The following is a 21,042-nucleotide window of genomic DNA, read 5'->3' as shown; positions in this document are numbered from 1 at the left end:
GTATAAGTATTCGTGGAATTGTATGTAAACATTTGTAAACATACATAAACGTTTCCAAAGAATTAATGCCTAATACCCAAAGATCGGCTTGCTTTAAATTATCTCTAGGGAAATACTCACATTTAAAATTTGATTGTGTTTATTTGAGAAAAGCATCACTTTTACAAAAAAATCACCAGCCTTCAATTAGTTATGCCAGGCAATAAACGACCTCTTTTCATATCAAGTATAAGCCCATCAGATGAGGAAAGGCATACAGTTGATTTTTGTTCACTAAAATATCTTAATCACCTGGTACAAAATGGCGAATGAATGTGAAGTTGGTAAGTTATCAAATAAAGAAATGAATAATGTCTGGCCCCGGAGCCACCTCAAGGGCTACTGAGCAGCCCATGAGAGCTGAAATCAGCATAGCCAAAAGCAAAACAATATGATTAATTAATCTATGTAGCATTATCACATTAAATTTTACATTTTCCATGAAGAGTCAAAATAGCTAGAAAATCCCAAGGATTATTTAGATAGACCTTTAGGACCCCAGGAACCCGATTTTGAGAATCCAATGTGATATTTTATATAATAAATATCTTGAAAGTGGTTAAAGAATGCATAAAGTTAGACATTATAATAATTGATAAATACAATCACCCAATAATTGCTATATAAATAATCAACCACATGACAAAAAAAAAAAAAAGAAAAAAGAAAGAAATTCGAAGATTTACCAGACATATTACCACTGTGATCATAAAATGGAAGTGAGTGACCGGCCATCCCATTTCTCTTTGTCCAACCAGGTTGCAGACTCTGATCTTGTGTCATACTACAGAGCCCATTCTCAAAATCACATCTTTCATAATTGGAGCCTAATTGAGAGAGGAAAAAAATTAGCTTTTAGGACCCCATTTGGCTTAAGAAATCAGACAATAATAGAAAAAAAAAAAAAGCTTAGCCGCAAATGGCAAATGTAGATTAACATAAGGACTATTTTCCCCATTTTAACTCTACTTTATTAATGTAGAGCTTTTTCTGCAGATGGCATTCCAATAAATCACCACACACAGAAGCCCGTGTGGTCAAACAGAAAGAAGACCACTTAGGGTCAGAAGACTGAGGACCTAAGCTCGGTTTTGTCTCCTATTACCCGAGCGCTTGAGCTAAACCACGTAACCACAGCAAGCCCTTTTCTTCCCTTGTAAGATTAGAATAATGACATCCTGCCCTCTCTCGCTCAAATGATTGCTATGGGAATCTAATGACATAATTCATATAAAATACAACTCTTAGAACCATAAAATATGAGGAATTATGATTGTTATATCTTCGACTCCACCTTGATATTCCCCAGGCATATCAGAACTTCAGGAGTGGGCAGACCAAATCACCCGGGACTGAAAGATGCACTCCTGGAACTAAACAGAGCACCTTCCTGTTACATATCATTGTTCTTGGAATTCTTGGTGCTTTTATCACAACAAAGGCGATTTCTGGCCCTTTTTGTATTTGTCCTGAGTTTAAGTGATCCAAGAGGCTTGGTAGAAGCTGAAGGGTTTGGACATTTGGTTGTTCACAATAACAATCAGGTAGGGCTTTATTTCATTATCCAACATCTGCAAAGGTCCCTCTCTAAAAAATAGATTATCTCAACCACAAATAGCCCCTGCTGGACTATACTTCTCAGCAACTGGGGAGATTTTCCTTTGACAAGTTTGTTCTTGCCCTGACTGGTTGCATTAGCCACTGTGGGAATAGATATGCTGGTTAATAGTTAGGCTGTGCTTGGCAACCCAGTCACGAAATCATAATTTGACTTAAGCTCCTTTTGGGCAAAATATTATATAATAATAATAGATCTGGTGCATGTTCTTGAGATCATACAGGAGCACTGAAAGCTGATTTAGAAATATCACTTAATGACATTAAGTAAACGTGCTTTCTTACGGTGGTCTATTTCATTTATTTTACGTCTAGATCCCTTATTTTGAAAAATTTCATGGTCCAGCTATATTCTGTAATAACAGGAATCTTAATAGCTACAATTTATCAAGGTAGTTTGTTCTGTGCTAGGCATTCTATATGCAGTAGTTTATTTATTCCTTACATCAACCTTATGAAGGAGGCATTTCCTTCGATTTTAAAAAGTGAGGAAACTTGGGCCATGTGTCGTTACAAGGCATAAAGTAGCTCGCCCTAGACAGAATAGCTAGTGAGCGCTGGCACTAACATTAGAACCCAGGTCTTTCTGACCTCAGAACATGAGTTCTTAAAGCTCATCTTCTGAGGCCTAAGTATTAGTCCGCTGTTCTATTTTTATCCAAAGCCTACAAAGTTCTATGGGAATTTCTAGTCGGCCTGAGGGAACCAGTATTTCCAGACAGAATTGATGTCATCCCATCCAAAAGCTAAGAAATTTGATTAGTCTATGAATCATACCATGGCTAAATTTACAATTGCCATAAGGCCTTTGAAATATTTAAAATAACCGGAATACGCCAATTATTACCTCATGGACCTCTCGTAACCCAGAGAATCTGATTGAACAAAAAAGGAACTAAACTATATAATTATTTGTATAAATGTGTGCGTGTCATTCAATGAACTATGCATGTATCTGCATTAGTATATTTTCAAGTTTCCTGTAGTTTCCAGCAATTTTTACAACAATCTATTTGTGATTCTAAAGTATTCTAAACTGTTTTTATCACCCGGTTTCAGCAATTGTGTGTATAAAATGTACATACATTCCCACGTAAGTGTCAGACATTTTTTAAATACCAAGAAATTACTTTGCATTACAATTACTTCGTTGACGTCTATTTGCAATGTCTTTTGTTCTTTTTAACACACAAAGATTATGATAATGATTTCTGGAAGTGTTAAAACTAGAAAAATAGCTAAATAGAACATTTTTCCTTTGGAATAGTCTCAACAGGGGTTCTTTTTGTTATAAAATAAATCTAATGAGCACACATTTTCAAGTAATTCTTATAAAAATCATGAACTTCTAATAACCACTGGATTATTCAAAAATTGCATCCGAAAATTTTCTATTTATTTTCCCCCAACAGAGAATTGTATATTTTAAACCGTTTGAACAATGTTTCTTGAATTGTAGCTGATTTGCCTTTTTATTCCATATGCCACACATCTACATTCAAGTCTGAAACTATTTGTTAAAATCTGCCTACATAGAGATTTTTGCCTCCACAGCCATCACTAAATGGTGTTGAGTAAGGGCCACAGTTGGACAGGATATGGAACAATAACGAGCAGTGTGCAAGAACTTATCAGTAGAATCCATGTTCCTGGGCTATTTGAGTGCATGGAACTCATCATTTTTCCAATTTTGTGATCTCAAAGGTCAGACATGCTGTAGTCAAAGAAGGAGAGTGTCTCCATGTTGTGATCTGAGGGTGCTTAGAAGGCCCAATAATCCCCTGAATTGTCTTCCACAGTGCCAGACTCACGTTAAAAATTCGCTTAAGTGTTCCTCATAGATTCAATCACTGACACCATCACAGGAAGAAAAATATTAACTTATATTCCTCAGTGATAGTTGACGTAGGGCACTTTTCTGAGAAAATGTGAAGGAACAGAATAAACTTTTAACAGTGGTAATGGTGAAGAAATTGGTACAGACTTCAGGATTGGGTATATCATCACAATATAAAGTTCTTAGAAGGCAGAAAATATAAGAATTAGGAAAAATCTAGAAAGGGAGATGTAGAAGATACTAAAAGCAAGCCACTTATTTCACAGTTTTGCTTGGGCCTATATTAATAGTGCACACCTCTCTTCCTCCTAAAAGATCTACGAGGCACAATTGTAGTCTTAATGATGAGTCCTGTTCTTTTCTGAAAAAGTGTGGCCAATACACAACACAAAATGTACCTTTTAACCATTTTTAAGTGTACTGTTCCATGGTACTAAATACATTCACATTGCTATGCAACCATTGCCACCATCCAACCCCAGAGTCTTTTTTTTTTCCAGCTGAAACTCCATACCCATTAAACACTAACTTCCCATTATCTCCTTCCTGACTCCACACTCTACTGGCACCCACCATTCTTCTCTGTCACTATGGATTTCACTGCTTTTTAAGTACCTCATGTAAGTGGAATCATACAGTATTTGTCCGTTTGTGACTTGCTTATTTCACTTAGTATTATGTCCTCAAGTTTTATCCGTGTTGTAGCAGATGTCAGAATTTGTTTTCTTTTTGAGACTGAATAATATTTCAGTGGGTAAACATTGTGTTTACCCATTCATCTTCTAAATGGACGTTGGGTCGCTTCCACCTTTTTACTGCTGGGAGTAAGGCTGCTTATGAACATTGGTGTACAAATATCTGTTGGAGTTCCTGTGTCATTTTTTTCTTGGGTATATCTCCAGAAGTAGTATTGTTGTATCATGTAATAATTCTGCTTTTAATTATGTGCCATTTCTCAGAAAAGCTAAAAGGTTTTGCATTCCTACCACATTGCACAAGTGTTCCAATATCTCAACATCTTTGCCCACACTTGTTATTTCCTGGGGGTTTGTCAGCTCTAATGGGTATGAGCTGATAATCTCATTTTTACTTTGATTTGCTTTTCCCTAGTGACCAGTGATGTTGAACTTTTCATGTGCTTACTCACATTTGTATATTGTCTTTGGAGAAATATCTGTTCAAATCTGTGTTCATTTTTAAATGAGGTTGTTTGGGGGTGCCTGGATGGCTCAGTCGGTTAAGCGTCTGACTACAGCTCAGGTCATGATCTCACAGTTCGTGGGTTTGAGCCCTGAGTTGGGGTCTGTGCTTACAGCTCAGAGTCTGGAGCCTGCTTCAGATTCTGTGTCTCCCTCTCTCTCTGCCCCTCCCCTCCTCGCACTCTGTCTCTCTCTCTCAAGAATAAATAAACATTAAAAAATTAAATCAGGTTGTTTGTAGTTGTTGTGAGAGTTCTTTATGTATTCTGCATATCAACTTCATATCAGATATATGACTTGCAAATATTTTTTTTCTGATTCCATGGATTGCCTGTCATTCTGCTGGTGTCCTTGGATACACAAAAGTTTTTCATTTTGATGAACTCTAATTTATCCAGTTTTTTTTTTTTTTGGTACCTATGATTTTGGTGTCATATCCAAGAAACCATTGCCAAATCCAATATTGTGAAGACTTTCCCATGTTTTCTTCTAAGAGTTTTATACTTACCGTTCTTACATCTAGGTTTTCAACCCATTTTGAGTTAATTTTGTATACAGTGTAAGGTAGGGACCCAACTTTAATTTTTTTTTTTTTTTTTGCATGGAGATATACAGTTTTTACAACACTATTTATTCAAACAGCTGTTCTTTCTCTACTGAATGGTCTTGGCTCCCTTGTCAAAAATCATTTGAGCACATATGAAAGCTTATTTATGGGCTCACTATTCTATTCCATTGGCTTATGTGTCTGTCTTTATGCCAACACTACACTCTTATAACTACTGTAGCTTTATAACAAGTTTTGACATCAGGAAGTATAAGGGCCATAGCTTGGTTTTCTTTCAAAATCGTTGTGGTCATTTGGGGTCCCCTGAGATTCTATATGCGTTCGAGAATGGATTTTACTATTTCCACAAAAAATATTCTCTGGATTTTGATAGGAATTACACCGAATCTGTACATCACTTTGGATGATACTGACATCTAAAAAAATATTGATTCTTCCAATCTGTGAACATGAGATGTCTTTCCATTTATTTGTTTCTTCTTTAATTTCTCTCAGCAATAATTTTTAGTTTTCTATGCACATGTCTTTTGCCTCCTTGGTTATGTTTTATTTTGTAGAGGAAGAAGAAATGTATTTTTGTTGAGGTATCATTTACATACAATATTATATGAGTTTCAGGTATACAACATAGTGATTCAATATGTATACACCTTGCAAAATGATCACCACAAAAGTCTAGTTGCCATCTGTCACTGTACAAAAATTTTACATTATTGTTTTACATATTCTCTATGCTATACATTACATCCCCACGTCTTCTTTATTTTATAACTGGAAGACTGTACCTTTTAATCCCCTTCGCATATTTTCCTCTATCTCCTCATCCCTCTCCCCTCTGGCAACCATCCATTTGTTGTCTATATCTATGAGTCTGTTTCTGTTCTAGTCTGTTTATTCACTTGTTTTGCCCTTTAGACTCCACATATAAGTAAAATCATATGGCATTTGTCTTTCTCTGCCTAACTTATTTCACTTAGCATAATACCCTGTAGGTCTATCCATGTCATCACAAATGGCAAGATTTCATTCTTTTTTGTGGCCAAGTAATATTTCATTATATACCGCATCTTCTTATCCATTCATCTTTTGCTTGCTACAAGTGGCTTCCATATCTCGGCTATTTTAAATTATGCTATGATGAACATAGCAGTGCATATATATTTTCAAATTAGTGTTTTCACTTTCTTCAGATAACTACCTAGAAATGGAGTTTTGGGATTGCATGATAGTTCTATTTTTAGCTTTTTGAGGAACTTCCACACTGTTTTCCACAGTGACCATACCAATTTACATTCTCACCAACAGTGCAGAAGGATTCCCTTTTCTACACATCCTCACCAACATTTGTTACTTATTGTCTTTTGATAATGGCCATTCTGACAGGTGTGAGACAGTGTCTCCTCGTTTTGATTAGCATTTCCCTGACAATTAGTGATGTTGAGCTTCTTTTCATGTACCTGTTGGCCAAATCTATGTCTTGTTTGGAAAAATGTCCATTCAGAACCTCTGCCCATTTCTTTTAAAAAAAATTTTTAATGTTTATTTCGTTTTTGAGAGAGAGAGAGAGAGAGAGACAGAGTGTGGGCAGGGGAAGGGCAGAGAGAGAGAAGAAGACACAGAATCTGAAGCAGGCTCCAGGCTCCGAGCTGTCAGCAGAGGCCAACATGGGGCTCAAACCTGCCATGACCTGAGGCAAAGTTGGACACTTAACGGACTGAGCCATCCAGGCACCTCTGCCCATTTCTTAACTGAAATGTTTTTGTTTCTTGATATTGTGTTGTATGAATTCTTCATATATTTTGAATGTTAACTCCATATCAGATATATCATTTGAGAATACCTTCCCCCATTCAGAGGTTGTCCTTTCATTATGTTGATGGCTTCCTTCACTGTGCAAAAGCTTTTTAGTTTGATGTCAACCCATTTGTTTATTTTTGTTTTTGTTGTCCTTGCCGGAGGAGACAGATCAAAAAAAATATATTTATAAGACATGTCTGAGATCTTACTGCCTATGTTTTCTACCAGGAGTTTTATGGTTATGGGTCTTACATTTAAACGTTTAATCCATTTTTAGTTCATTTGCTTATATGGTGTAAGAGAGTGGTCCATTTTCATTATTTTGCATGCTGCAACCCAATTTTCCCTACACCATCTATTGAAGATCTCTTTTCTTCATTGTATATACTCGCCTTTTTTTATATACATTAAGTGACCATATAAGTGTACATTTCTTTCTGGGCGTTCTATTCTGTTCCAATGATTTATGTGTCTGATTTGTGTGTGTGTGTGTGTGCGTGATTACCATTGTGTTTTGATTGTAATAGGAGTGTTGTATAGTTTAAAATCTGGGAGGATGATACCTCCAGCTTTGTTCTTCTTTCTCAAGACTGCTTTGGCTATTTGGGTTTTTCTATGGCTCCCCACAAATTTTAGGATTATTTGTTCTAGTCCTGTAAAAAAACTGCCATTGATATTTTGATAAGGATTGCATTGAATCTGTAAATTGTTTTAGGTAGTATGGACATTTTAACAATGTTAATTCTTCTAATCCATGAGTATAATATATCATTCTACTTATTTGTGTCACCTTCAATTTCTTCATCAATGTTTGTGGTTTCAGAGAAGGTCTTCCAACATCTTGGATAAAGTTATTTATCTAAGTATTTTATTCTTTTTGATGCAATTATAAATTGCACTGTTTTCTTAATTTCTCTTTCTGATAGTCTGCTATTAGTTTGTAGAAACTAATTTCTGTATATTAATTTTGTATCCTACAATTTTACTGAATTCATTTAGTAGGTATAATAGTTCCTTTGGTGGAGTCTTTATGATTTTCTATATGCAGCATCATGTCATGTGCAAAGAGTAACAATCTTAGTTCTTGGTTGCCTTGTATTTCTTTTTCTTGCCTAATTGCTATGGCTAGCACTTCCAGCACTATTCTGAATAAAAGTGGCAAGAGGGGGCATCTTTGTCTTAGAGGAAAAGCTTTCCTGCTTTTAGAAGAAAAGTTTTCAGTTTTTCCCCATTGAGTATGATGTTAGTATGGGTTCATCACATACAGCCTTTACTATGTTGACATACAATCCCTCTATAACCATTTGGTTAAGAGTTGTTATCATAAATGGATGTTGAATTTTGCCAAGTGCTTTTTTTTTCATCTATTGAGGTGGTTCCTAAGTATTTTATTCCATTTGATGCTACTGTAAATGGAATTGTTTTCTTAATCTCTTTTTCAGATTGGTCATTGTTAGTATATAGAAACACAACTGGTTTTTGTGTATTGATTTTGTATCCTGCAATTTTGCTAAATTTGTTTATTTGTTCTAACAGGTTTGTTTAAAATAACCTTTGAGTTATCTACATTAAGATCACATTTTCTGTGAAGAGATGATTTTACTTGTTCATTTCCAATTTGAATACTTTTCTTGTCTAAATGCTCTGACTGGGACTTTCAGTAGTACACTGATAGAAGTGATGAAAGATGGCATCTTCGCTTTGTTCCACGTCTTAGAGGAAATGCTTTCAGTCTTTCAACATTGAGTATGATGTTAGCTGTGGGTTTCTCATATATAAACTTTGTGTTGAGGTAATTTCCTTCTATTTCAAGTTTGTTAAGTGTCTTTAACTCCTTCCCTGTTTGAGCAAAGCTCTGTATTACATAGCCAAAAAATTTTACATGCCACTTATGTTACTATTTAGAGAATTATTTCCTTCATGTAGATAACATATTAAAACATTTTCCAAAAAAATTATCTCCCTCACTCTCATTTAACATAAAAATCAACGGCCAGTTCCTACAAGGGATGAGAGGAATCTAAGATCTTCCAATTAAATAAAAGTAAAATTTAATTATTCTGAAAAGTAAATTTCAGTGAGTTTGCTCTTATTTGGCCTCATAAATTGAAAATATTAATTAATCTTTACAAGGAAATATTTATCTTTCACACTGAATTAATTTTAATATTTTCATTGAGACAGAAACAGGAAAAATCCTAACTCACAAAGGTACACGATGGCAAATGGAATTAGCACTTTCAGAGCTCACACCAGAATTATCCAATATTATTTTGGTTAGATTCTTGTCATATAATCACCTTTATTCTCAAGCCATTGAGACTGTCTTTGATAAGAATTGAGTCATTGATAGTATCAAGACAATGAGAAAAGGATACCCAAACCATGTTTAAACTTTAACATTGTTTCAGGATTAGTAAACTTCAAAGAAGTTCAAAGGAATGTTTGTAAGTGTCTGGTGATTTCTGTAGAAATATTGACAGGGCATGGCATTAACTCCGGGCTACAGCAGTATTCACTAGAGTATTATAAATGTTGCATAGCTGTTTACATATAATTTTCTATTCCACAGTAGTAGCTTAGCCAAAGCATCTTATGGCTTTTCAGTAGTATCTATAATGGTGAATACAGGGACTCTAATAGAAAGTTATATCATCTTGTGTGAAGGAACTTTGCATGACATAAACTAATTTGGGAACAAATAAACTCCTGTCATGTTTTTTTCCTTCCCTAAATAGGTTTTCAATTTCTTTCAAAATAAGCAAAATTTTTCTTCCAAATCCAACGAAGCATTTCAAGAGCTATGCATTCACTTGAAAGTCACAATTATTTCTGGGTAGTAAAGAACATTATATTTTATTCCCATCTTTTATGGAAACTTATTTAAAAAGTTGTGATTCAAGGTTATTGCCTTCATAAATTTGGTAACTTTAAAAACAGAATGCAAAGCTTTTCTCAGGATTCCTAGCCAAGCCTTTAGTGTCAACATGCACATGTAGAAATGGTGTTTTTTGACAGAGAAGGGACGTAGGATGACAAGAATTGCAGGAGTTCTGACTACGTATATATTTTGGCTTCAGAAGATATTTTGCTTGTGGAAAAAACAGGCTTCTATTTGGTGTCACCAGGTGTCTTTGAAAATTTTTAAGGGAACTGGGACACCTGGGTGGCTCCGTTGGTTGGGTGTCCGACTTCAGCTCAGGTCATGATCTCACGGTTCATGAGTTCGAGTCTTCTGTCAGGCTCTGTGTTGACAGCTCAGAGCCTGGAGCTTGCTTCTGATTCTGTGTCTCCCTCTTTCACTCTGCACCTCCCCCACTCATGCTCTGTCTCTCTCCATCTTTCAAAAATGAATAAACGTTAAAAAAAAAAAAACAAAGACAATGTTTAAGGGAACTCATAAACCAAATGTCTTTCTTGGACAAAGTCAATTTGCACACTTGGGTTTGCAGAACAAGCAGGGACTGCATTCTGAGACCGAGTAGTTTCATCCAATTCCACGATGAAAGAAAACAGTGCAGCAGATAAATCCAACCAGTTAGCAAACCAGTAATTAGCCAGTCTATCTAATATTTACGGACTCTATGTGCCAATCAGTCTTCTAAAATGGGGTGAGCGAGGCAAATTTCCTGTCCTGATGAAGTTAATATTTTACTTTTCCATGACCTCCTTCAAAATATTAATGAAACTGTTGGCAGCTCTGGAAGGCTCACACCCGTGTCAGCAAAGACTGGAGCCTTCGAAGAATTGGGGTGCTTTCGTAAAGGTCTTATGAATCTAAAACCTACAACCCTCTTGGGTCATCTTAAGGACTAGAATTCTAGAACGAGGACCTGTTCCCTTCTGAAACCAAATCAGAATATTGTATCTTAACCCCACCCTCCCACACCCAAAATGAGTATTTCTCTGGGATTACCTAAAAATTCAGACACAAATTCCAACTTTTGGAATATGAAGATAATTCTTCATAGTCTCACTGTTTGCTCCCCAGTGGAGCCCGATGCTGTGACTGTGTATTTTGGTGAATTCCACAGATATGCCTGTGATGCCCAGGCAGAAGAAAAATTGAAAAAGCAGTAAATTGGAATATATAAAATAACAGTTTCAGTATATCAAAAGTGTTCCAAATAAAATGAAAGAGGAACAATGCTTGCAACGTATTTGACAAATAGTTCTCTTTCAGGTAAATATATCAAATGAAAGATGTGGTCTCTCATGGAAATATGGGTAAAAGTTGAAAAGGCAACTCACAAAACTTTCAGAAAGGGAAACAAACACATATGATGAAGTGATCAACTTCACTGGCAATCATAAGTCACAGTTGAGTTTTGAGGGAAAAAAGAGATAGGAGAAAGAGACTAAAGGAATTCTGGTCAGCATCATGTCACCTACATGTCTAATATGACTTTGCTTCACTTCTATAATAAGCACAATAGAGCAGCTAACAGAAAGCTATGTATTAATTGTAAAATGCCATTTTATTTTCATTTTAAAAACAATATATGCTATTTTAGAAAAGTTGAAATATAAATATGCACAAAAAAGTCACTGATAAGTCCAACACATAGCCATTATTCTGTCTAGTGCTTTTTAAAGTTTATTTATTTATTTTTGAGAGAGAGAGAGAGAAATAGTGAGAGCAGAGTTATGGCAGAGACGGGGGAGAGAGAGAATCCCAAGCAGGTTCCACACTGTTGTGCAGAACTGTACTGGGGGCTCAATCTCACAAACTGTGAGATCATAACCTGAACTGAAATCAAGAGTCAAATGCTATTTGACAAAACTCAGCATCCTTTCTTAATAAAAACCCTTGAGAAAGTCGGGATAGAAGGAACATAACTAAACATAATAAAAGTCATTTATGAAAAGCCCACAGCTAATATCATCCTCAACGGGGAAAAACTGAGAGCTTTCCCCCTGAGATCAGGAATACGACAGGGATGTCCACTCTCACCGCTGTTGTTTAACACAGTGTTGGAAGTGCTAGCATCAGCAATCAGACAACAAAAGGAAATCAAAGGCATCGAAATGGGCAAAGATGAAGTCAAGCTTTCGCTTTTTGTAGATGACATGATATTATACACGGAAAATCTGACAGACTCCACCAAAAGTCTGCTAGAACTGATACATGAATTTAGCAAAGTCGCAGGATACAAAATCAATGTACAGAAATCAGTTGCATTCTTATACACTAATAATGAAGCAACAGAAAGACAACTAAAGAAAATGATCCCATTCACAATTGCACCAAGAAGCATAAAATACCTAGGAATAAATCTAACCAAAGATGTAAAAGATCTGTATGCTGAAAACTATAGAAAGCTTATGAAGGATATTGAAGAAGATATAAAGAAATGGAAAAACATTCCGTGCTCATGGGTTGGAAGAATAAATATTGTTAAAATGTCAATACTACCTAAAGCTATCTACACATTCAATGCAATCCCAATCAAAATTGCACCAGCATTCTTCTCAAAGCTAGAACAAGCAATCCTAAAATTCATATGGAACCACAAAAGGCCCCGAATAGCCAAAGTAATTTTGAAGAAGAAGACCAAAGCAGGAGGCATCACAATCCCAGACTTTAGCCTCTACTGCAAAGCTGTCATCATCAAGACAGCATGGTATTGGCACAAAAACAGACACATAGACCAATGGAATAGAATAGAAACCCCAGAACTAGACCCACAAAAGTATGGCCAACTCATCTTTGACAAAGCAGGAAAGAACATCCAATGGAAAAAAGACAGCCTCTTTAACAAATGGTGCTGGGAGAACTGGACAGCAACATGCAGAAGGTTGAAACTAGACCACTTTCTCACACCATTCACCAAAATAAAATCAAAATGGATAAAGGACCTGAATGTGAGACAGGAAACCATCAAAACCCTAGAGGAGAAAGCAGGAAAAGACCTCTCTGACCTCAGCCGTAGCAATCTCTTACTCGACACATCCCCAAAGGCAAGGGAATTAAAAATGAATCATTGGGACCTCATGAAGATAAAAAGCTTCTGCACAGCAAAGGAAACAATCAACAAAACTAAAAGGCAACCGATGGAATGGGAAAAGATATTTGCAAATGACATATCAGACAAAGGGCTAGTATCCAAAATCTATAAAGAGCTCACCAAACTCCACACCCAAAAAAACAAATAACCCAGTGAAGGAATGGGCAGAAAACATGAATAGACACTTCTCTAAAGAAGACATCTGGATGGCCAACAGGCACATGAAAAGATGTTCAATGTCGCTCCTCATCAGGGAAATACAAATCAAAACCACACTCAGATATCACTTCACGCCAATCAGAGTGGCCAAAATGAACAAATCAGGAGACTACAGATGCTGGAGAGGATGTGGAGAAACGGGAACCCTCTTGCACTGTTGGTGGGAATGCAAACTGGTGCAGCCACTCTGGAAAACAGTGTAGACGTTCCTCAAAAAATTAAAAATAGACCTACCCTATGACCCAGCAGTAGCATTGCTAGGAATTTACCCAAGGGATACAGGAGTACTGATGCATAGGGGCACTTGTACCCCAATGTTTATAGCAGCACTCTCAACAATAGCCAAATTGTGGAAAGAGCCTAAATGTCCATCAACTGATGAATGGATAAAGAAATTGTGGTTTATATACACAATGGAGTACTACGTGGCAATGAGAAAGAATGAAATCTGGCCTTTTTGTAGCAACGTGGATGGAACTGGAGAGTGTGATGCTAAGTGAAATAAGCCATACAGAGAAAGACAGATACCATATGGTTTCACTCTTATGTGGATCCTGCGAAACTTAACAGGAACCCATGGGGGAGGGGAAGGAGAAAAAAAAGAGGTTAGAGTGGGAGAGAGCCAAAGCATAAGAGACTCTTAAAAACTGAGAACAAACTGAGGGCTGATGGGGGGTGGGAGGGAGTGGAGGGGAGGTAATGGGCATTGAAGAGGGCATCTTTTGGGATGAGCACTGCGTGTTGTATGGAAACCAATCTGACAATAAATTTCATATATTAAAAACAAAAAATAATAAATAAAATATAAATAAATAAATAAATAAATAAATAAATAAATAAATAGAATCAAATGCTAAACTGACTGTCCCACCCAGGTGTGCCTATCCTATCTAATATTTTATAGGCAATGCCATACTATATTGTTAAGTGTATGTGTTAATCTGTCATGGTAACTTTTCCTTTGACAATATATCATGAGCTTTTCCCCATTTTTAAGTAGCATCGAAAATTGATAGATGGCGCACAGATGTCCAAAGTACAGATGTATCCTAACTTCGTTAAGCATTAACCTAACATTATGAAATTACATTATATCCAATTTCCAGCATTTTTTTTAGATGTATGTTTATCTTTGAGAGAGAGAGGGAGAGAGAGCTCACACGCGCTCAAACGGAGGAGGGGCAGAGACCAAGAGAACCCGGAGAATTTGAAGCATGCTCCTCACTGTCAGCACAAAGCCCAACATGGGGTTCCAACCCACAAACCATGAGATCGTGACTTCAGCTGAAGTCAAATGCTCAACCACTGAGCCATCCGGGTGCCCCACCCACCATCTTAAATAATGCTGTGATGACACTTTTGACATGAACTCTTTCTAAATGCTTTCTTGGAATGAATTCCTATATATGAAATCACTAGTCCAAGGGTATGAACACTTTAAACATCTTATTCATATTTCAAAGACACTATCAAAAATGTAAGAGTTTGTACTACTCCTGCCGACAGTATATAAAAATTCTCACGTTCTCATACCCTTCACAAACATGGACATTCCTTTTTATAATTTATGTTTAATTAATTTTTAAAATATTGGGAGCTTTTGGTTTTCGACTGTGACATATGATTGACAGTGAAGTTGATCCTAGGTGGTTGTCTCCCTTTCTGTAAGTTTTACAAGTTGCCTTTTCAGGACTTTTACCCATATTTCTATCAGAGAATGCATCTTTCATTTGACATATTTACCTGGAAGAGAACTATTTGTCAAATACATTGAAAACATTGTTCTTCTTTCATTTTATTTACAATGCTTTTGATACACTGAAATTGTTATTTTACATTTTATATATTCTGATTTACTGATTTTTGTACTTTCTTCTTTACATGTAAAGCATAAGAAGGCCCTTCCTCATCCGAATATTTATACAATGTCAATATTCAACAAATATATTTTGAGGATTTATTATACCTCAAAGCAAAAGAGAAACTTTTCCTGACTTCAAAACTTACCATCAAGAACAATAAAGACTATGGCTTTACTTTTCACATTTAACACTTCCCCTTTTGGAAGTCTTGATATGTGGAGTAAATAAGAAATTTATTCCATGAAATTGCCTCATATGCATTTGTTGCATATAAAAACACAGCCAGTGTTGTATGGTGGTTAGAGTTAAGCGTTCTAGAATCAGACAATTGGCTGTGAATGTCAGTCCTTCCACTGAATAACTCTGTGTCCTTTGGCACTTTAGTTTACTTCACCTGAGCCTTATTTTATAAAGCTGTAAGTTGGGACCCATGATAGTTCCTACTATCTTGGTGTTTGGTGAAGATTAAATGAGATACTCTATGGAAATTTCTTAACAGTGCTTAGCTTATAAGAAGTACTATAAACTGACTTGGAATGCCACCATTATTTTTTAATACATTATAGATATATTTCTTAATGTTTCTTATATATAGGAAAGCTGAATATTTCTAGTGATCAGATTCTTTTCTAAACATGAACTGCCACAATGTTGGGGTAGTTTACATGATACCTATTGCAAACCTACCAATAAAAGTTATTCCCTGTTGGCTTTTCTTCCCTAGTGAGCCAATGAGTAAACAGTTTTGGAGAAGAATGATGGCGATTTTCTTTTAGCTCCATTAAAGAAGGTTCTGCTCCCTGAACATGTGGAGAACACGTTGTATCAGGGGGAATTCTGGGAAGATGGCGGCGTAGGAGGACGCTGGGCTCACCGCGCGTCCTGCTGATCACTTAGATTCCACCTACACCTGCCTAAATAACCCAGAAAACCGCCAGAGGATCAGCAGAACAGAGTCACCGGACCCAAGTGCAGACGAGAGGCCCACGGAAGAGGGTAGGAAGGGCGGCGAGGCGGTGCGCGCTCCACGGACTGGCGGGAGGGAGCCGGGGCGGAGGGGCGGCTCGCCGGCCAAGCAGAGCCCCCGAGTCCGGCTTGCAAAAGCGGAGGGGCCTGACGGACTGTGTTCCGACAGCAAGCGCGACTTAGCGTCTGGGAGGTCATAAGTTAACAGCTCTGCTCGGAAAGCGGGAAGGCTGGAGGACAAAGGGAGGGTGAGCTGCGGAGCCCCCGGACGACAGAGCTCAGTTTGGCGGGGAACAAAGGCGCTCGCCAGCGCCATCTCCCCCGCCCATCCCCCAGCCAAAATCCCAAAGGGAACCGGTTCCGGCCAGGGAACTTGCTCGCTCCGCGCGAACACCCAACTCTGTGCTTCTGCGGAGCCAAACCTCCGGCAGCGATCTGACTCCCTCCGGCTGCCACAGGGCCCCTCCTGAAGTGGATCACCTAAGGAGAAGCGAGCTAAGCCTGCCCCCTCTGCCGCCGTGCACCTTGCCTTCCCACCCCAGCTAATACGCCAGATCCCCAGCATCACAAGCCTGGCAGTGTGCAAGTAGCCCAGACGGGCCACGCCACCCCACAGTGAATCCCGCCCCTAGGAGAGGGGAAGAGAAGGCACACACCAGTCTGACTGTGGCCCCAGCGGTGGGTTGGGGGCAGACATCAGGTCGGACTGCGGCCCCGCCCACCAACTCCAGTTATACACCACAGCACAGGGGAAGTGCCCTGCAGGCCCTCACCACACCAGGGACTATCCAAAATGACCAAGCGGAAGAATTCCCCTCAGAAGAATCTCCAGGAAATAACAACAGCTAATGAGCTGATCAAAAAGGATTTAAATAATATAACAGAAAGTGAATTTAGAATAATAGTCATAAAATTAATCGCTGGGCTGGAAAACAGCATACAGGACAGCAGAGAATCTCTTGCTACAGACATCAGGGGACTAAGGAACAGTCACGAGGAGCTGAAAAACGCTTTAAAGGAAATGGAAAACAAAATGCAAACCACCACGGCTCGGTTGGAAGAGGCAGAGGAGAGAATAGGTGAACTAGAAGATAAAGTTATGGAAAAAGAGGAAGCTGAGAAAAAGAGAGATAAAAAAATCCAGGAGTATGAGGGGAAAATTAGAGAACTAAGTGATACACTAAAAAGAAATAATATACGCATAATTGGTATCCCAGAGGAGGAAGAGAGAGGGAAAGGTGCTGAAGGGGTACTTGAAGAAATAATAGCTGAGAACTTCCCTGAACTGGGGAAGGAAAAAGGCATTGAAATCCAAGAGGCACAGAGAACTCCCTTCAGACGTAACTTGAATCGATCTTCTGCACGACATATCATAGTGAAACTGGCAAAATACAAGGATAAAGAGAAAATTCTGAAAGCAGCAAGGGGTAAACGTGCCCTCACATATAAAGGGAGACCTATAAGACTCGTGACTGATCTCTCTTTTGAAACTTGACAGGCCAGAAAGAATTGGCACGAGATTTTCAGGGTGCTAGACAGCAAAAATATGCAGCCAAGAATCCTTTATCCAGCAAGTCTGTCATTTAGAATAGAAGGAGAGATAAAGGTCTTCCCAAACAAACAAAAACTGAAGGAATTTGTCACCACTAAACCAGCCCTACAAGAGATCCTAAGGGGGACCCTGTGAGACAAAATACCAGAGACATCACTACAAGCATAAAACATACAGACATCACAATGACTCTAAACCCGTATCTTTCTATAATAACACTGAATGTAAATGGATTAAATGCGCCAACCAAAAGACATAGGGTATCAGAATGGATAAAAAAACAAGACCCATCTATTTGCTGTCTACAAGAGACTCATTTTAGACCTGAGGACACCTTTAGATTCAGAGTGAGGGGATGGAGAACTATTTATCATGCTACTGGAAGCCAGAAGAAAGCTGGAGTAGCCATACTTATATCAGACAAACTAGACTTTAAATTAAAGGCTGTAACAAGAGATGAAGAAGGACATTATATAATAGTTACAGGGTCTATCCATCAGGAAGAGCTAACAATTATAAATGTCTATGCGCCGAATACCGGAGCCCCCAAATATATAAAACAATTACTCATAAACAGAAGCAACCTTATTGATAAGAATGTGGTAATTGCTGGGGACTTTAACACCCCACTTACAGAAATGGATAGATCATCTAGACACACGGTCAATAAAGAAACAAGGGCCCTGAATGAGACACTGGATCAGATGGACTTGACAGATCTATTTAGAACTCTGCATCCCAAAGCAACAGAATATACTTTCTTCTCGACTGCACATGGAACATTCTCCAAGATAGATCATATACTGGGTCACAAAACAGCCCTTCATAAGTTTACAAGAATTGAAATTATACCATGCATACTTTCAGACCACAATGCTATGAAGCTTGAAATCAACCACAGGAAAAAGTCTGGAAAACCTCCAAAAGCATGGAGGTTAAAGAACACCCTACTAACGAATGAGTGGGTCAACCAGGCAATTAGAGAAGAAATCAAAAAATATATGGAAACAAACGAAAATGAAAATACAACAATCCAAACGCTTTGGGACGCAGCGAAGGCAGTCCTGAGAGGAAAATACATTGCAATCCAGGCCTATCTCAAGAAACAAGAAAAATCCCAAATACAAAATCTAACAGCACACCTAAAGGAAATAGAAGCAGAACAGCAAAGGCAGCCTAAACCCAGCAGAAGAAGAGAAATAATAAAGATCAGAGCAGAAATAAACAATATAGAATCTAAAAAAACTGTAGAGCAGATCAACGAAACCAAGAGTTGGTTTTTTGAAAAAATAAACAAAATTGACAAACCTCTAGCCAGGCTTCTCAAAAAGAAAAGGGAGATGACCCAAATAGATAAAATCATGAATGAAAATGGAATGATTACAACCAATCCCTCAGAGATACAAACAATTATCAGGGAATACTATGAAAAATTATATGCCAACAAATTGGACAACCTGGAAGAAATGGACAAATTCCTGAACACCCACACGCTTCCAAAACTCAATCAGGAGGAAATAGAAAGCTTGAACAGACCCATAACCAGCGAAGAAATTGAATCGGTTATCAAAAATCTCCCAACAAATAAGAGTCCAGGACCAGATGGCTTCCCAGGGGAGTTCTACCAGACGTTTAAAGCAGAGATAATACCTATCCTTCTCAAGCTATTCCAAGAAATAGAAAGGGAAGGAAAACTTCCAGACTCATTCTATGAAGCCAGTATTACTTTGATTCCTAAACCAGACAGAGACCCAGTAAAAAAAGAGAACTACAGGCCAATATCCCTGATGAATATGGATGCAAAAATTCTCAATAAGATACTAGCAAATCGAATTCAACAGCATATAAAAAGAATTATTCACCATGATCAAGTGGGATTCATTCCTGGGATGCAGGGCTGGTTCAACATTCGCAAATCAATCAACGTGATACATCACATTAACAAAAAAAAAAGAGAAGAACCATATGATCCTGTCAATCGATGCAGAAAAGGCCTTTGACAAAATCCAGCACCCTTTCTTAATAAAAACCCTTGAGAAAGTCGGGATAGAAGGAACATACTTAAAGATCATAAAAGCCATTTATGAAAAGCCCACAGCTAACATCATCCTCAACGGGGAAAAACTGAGAGCTTTTTCCCTGAGATCAGGAACACGACAGGGATGCCCACTCTCACCGTTGTTGTTTAACATAGTGCTGGAAGTTCTAGCATCAGCAATCAGACAACAAAAGGAAATCAAAGGCATCAAAATTGGCAAAGATGAAGTCAAGCTTTCGCTTTTTGCAGATGACATGATACTATACATGGAAAATCCGATAGACTCCACCAAAAGTCTGCTAGAACTGATACATGAATTCAGCAAAGTTGTAGGATACAAAATCAATGTACAGAAATCAGTTGCATTCTTATACACTAACAATGAAGCAACAGAAAGACAAATAAAGAAATTGATCCCATTCACAATTGCACCAAGAAGCATAAAATACCTAGGAATCAACCTAACCAAAGATGTAAAGGATCTGTATGCTGAAAACTATAGAAAGCTTATGAAGGTAATTGAAGAAGATTTAAAGAAATGGAAAGACATTCCCTGCTCATGGATTGGAAAAATAAATATTGTCAAAATGTCAATACTACCCAAAGCTATCTACACATTCAATGCAATCCCAATCAAAATTGCACCAGCATTCTTCTCGAAACTAGAACAAGCAATCCTAAAATTCATATGGAACCACAAAAGGCCCCGAATAGCCAAAGTAATTTTGAAGAAGAAGACCAAAGCAGGAGGCATCACAATCCCAGACTTCAGCCTCTACTACAAAGCTGTCATCATCAAGACAGCATGGTATTGGCACAAAAACAGACACACAGACCAATGGAATAGAATAGAAACCCCAGAACTAGACCCACAAACATATGGCCAACTCATCTTTGACAAAGCAGGAAAGAACATCCAATGGAAAAAAGACAGCCTCTTTAACAAATGGTGCTGGGAGAACTGGACAGCAACATGCAGAAGGTTGAAACTAGACCACTTTCTCACACCATTTACAAAAATAAACTCAAAATGGATAAAGGACCTAAATGTGAGACAGGAAACCATCAGAACCTTAGAGGAGAAAGCAGGAAAAGACCTCTCTGACCTCAGCCGTAGCAATCTCTTACTCGACACATCCCCAAAGGCAAGGGAATTAAAATCAAAAGTGAATTACTGGGACCTTATGAAGATAAAAAGCTTCTGCACAGCAAAGGAAACAACCAACAAAACTAAAAGGCAACCAACGGAATGGGAAAAGATAGTTGCAAATGACATATCGGACAAAGGGCTAGTATCCAAAATCTATAAAGAGCTCACCAAACTCCACACCCGAAAAACA

The 21,042-nt window shown here is 37.8% G+C and overlaps 1 protein-coding gene across 1 annotated transcript in view; it reads right to left on the bottom strand.

The window, feature by feature from the left end:
* MALRD1 (MAM and LDL receptor class A domain containing 1) overlaps nucleotides 1–21,042 on the bottom strand; it is a 794,572-nt gene that overhangs the window by 752,825 nt on the left and 20,705 nt on the right. Inside the window, exon 3 of the mRNA XM_047066301.1 lies at nucleotides 726–866. Coding sequence (XP_046922257.1) covers nucleotides 726–866 — 141 coding nt within the window. The remainder of the gene's footprint in view (nucleotides 1–725; nucleotides 867–21,042) is intronic.

The sequence above is a fragment of the Lynx rufus genome, unplaced genomic scaffold (assembly GCF_022079265.1).
Source record: "Lynx rufus isolate CCGP_SWC_20201006 ecotype Redwood Valley unplaced genomic scaffold, mLynRuf1.p SCAF_7, whole genome shotgun sequence".
Lineage (NCBI taxonomy): Eukaryota > Metazoa > Chordata > Mammalia > Carnivora > Felidae > Lynx > Lynx rufus.
The sequence above is the reverse complement of the archived record's forward strand: the minus strand, read 5'-3'. Positions and strand labels throughout refer to the sequence as shown.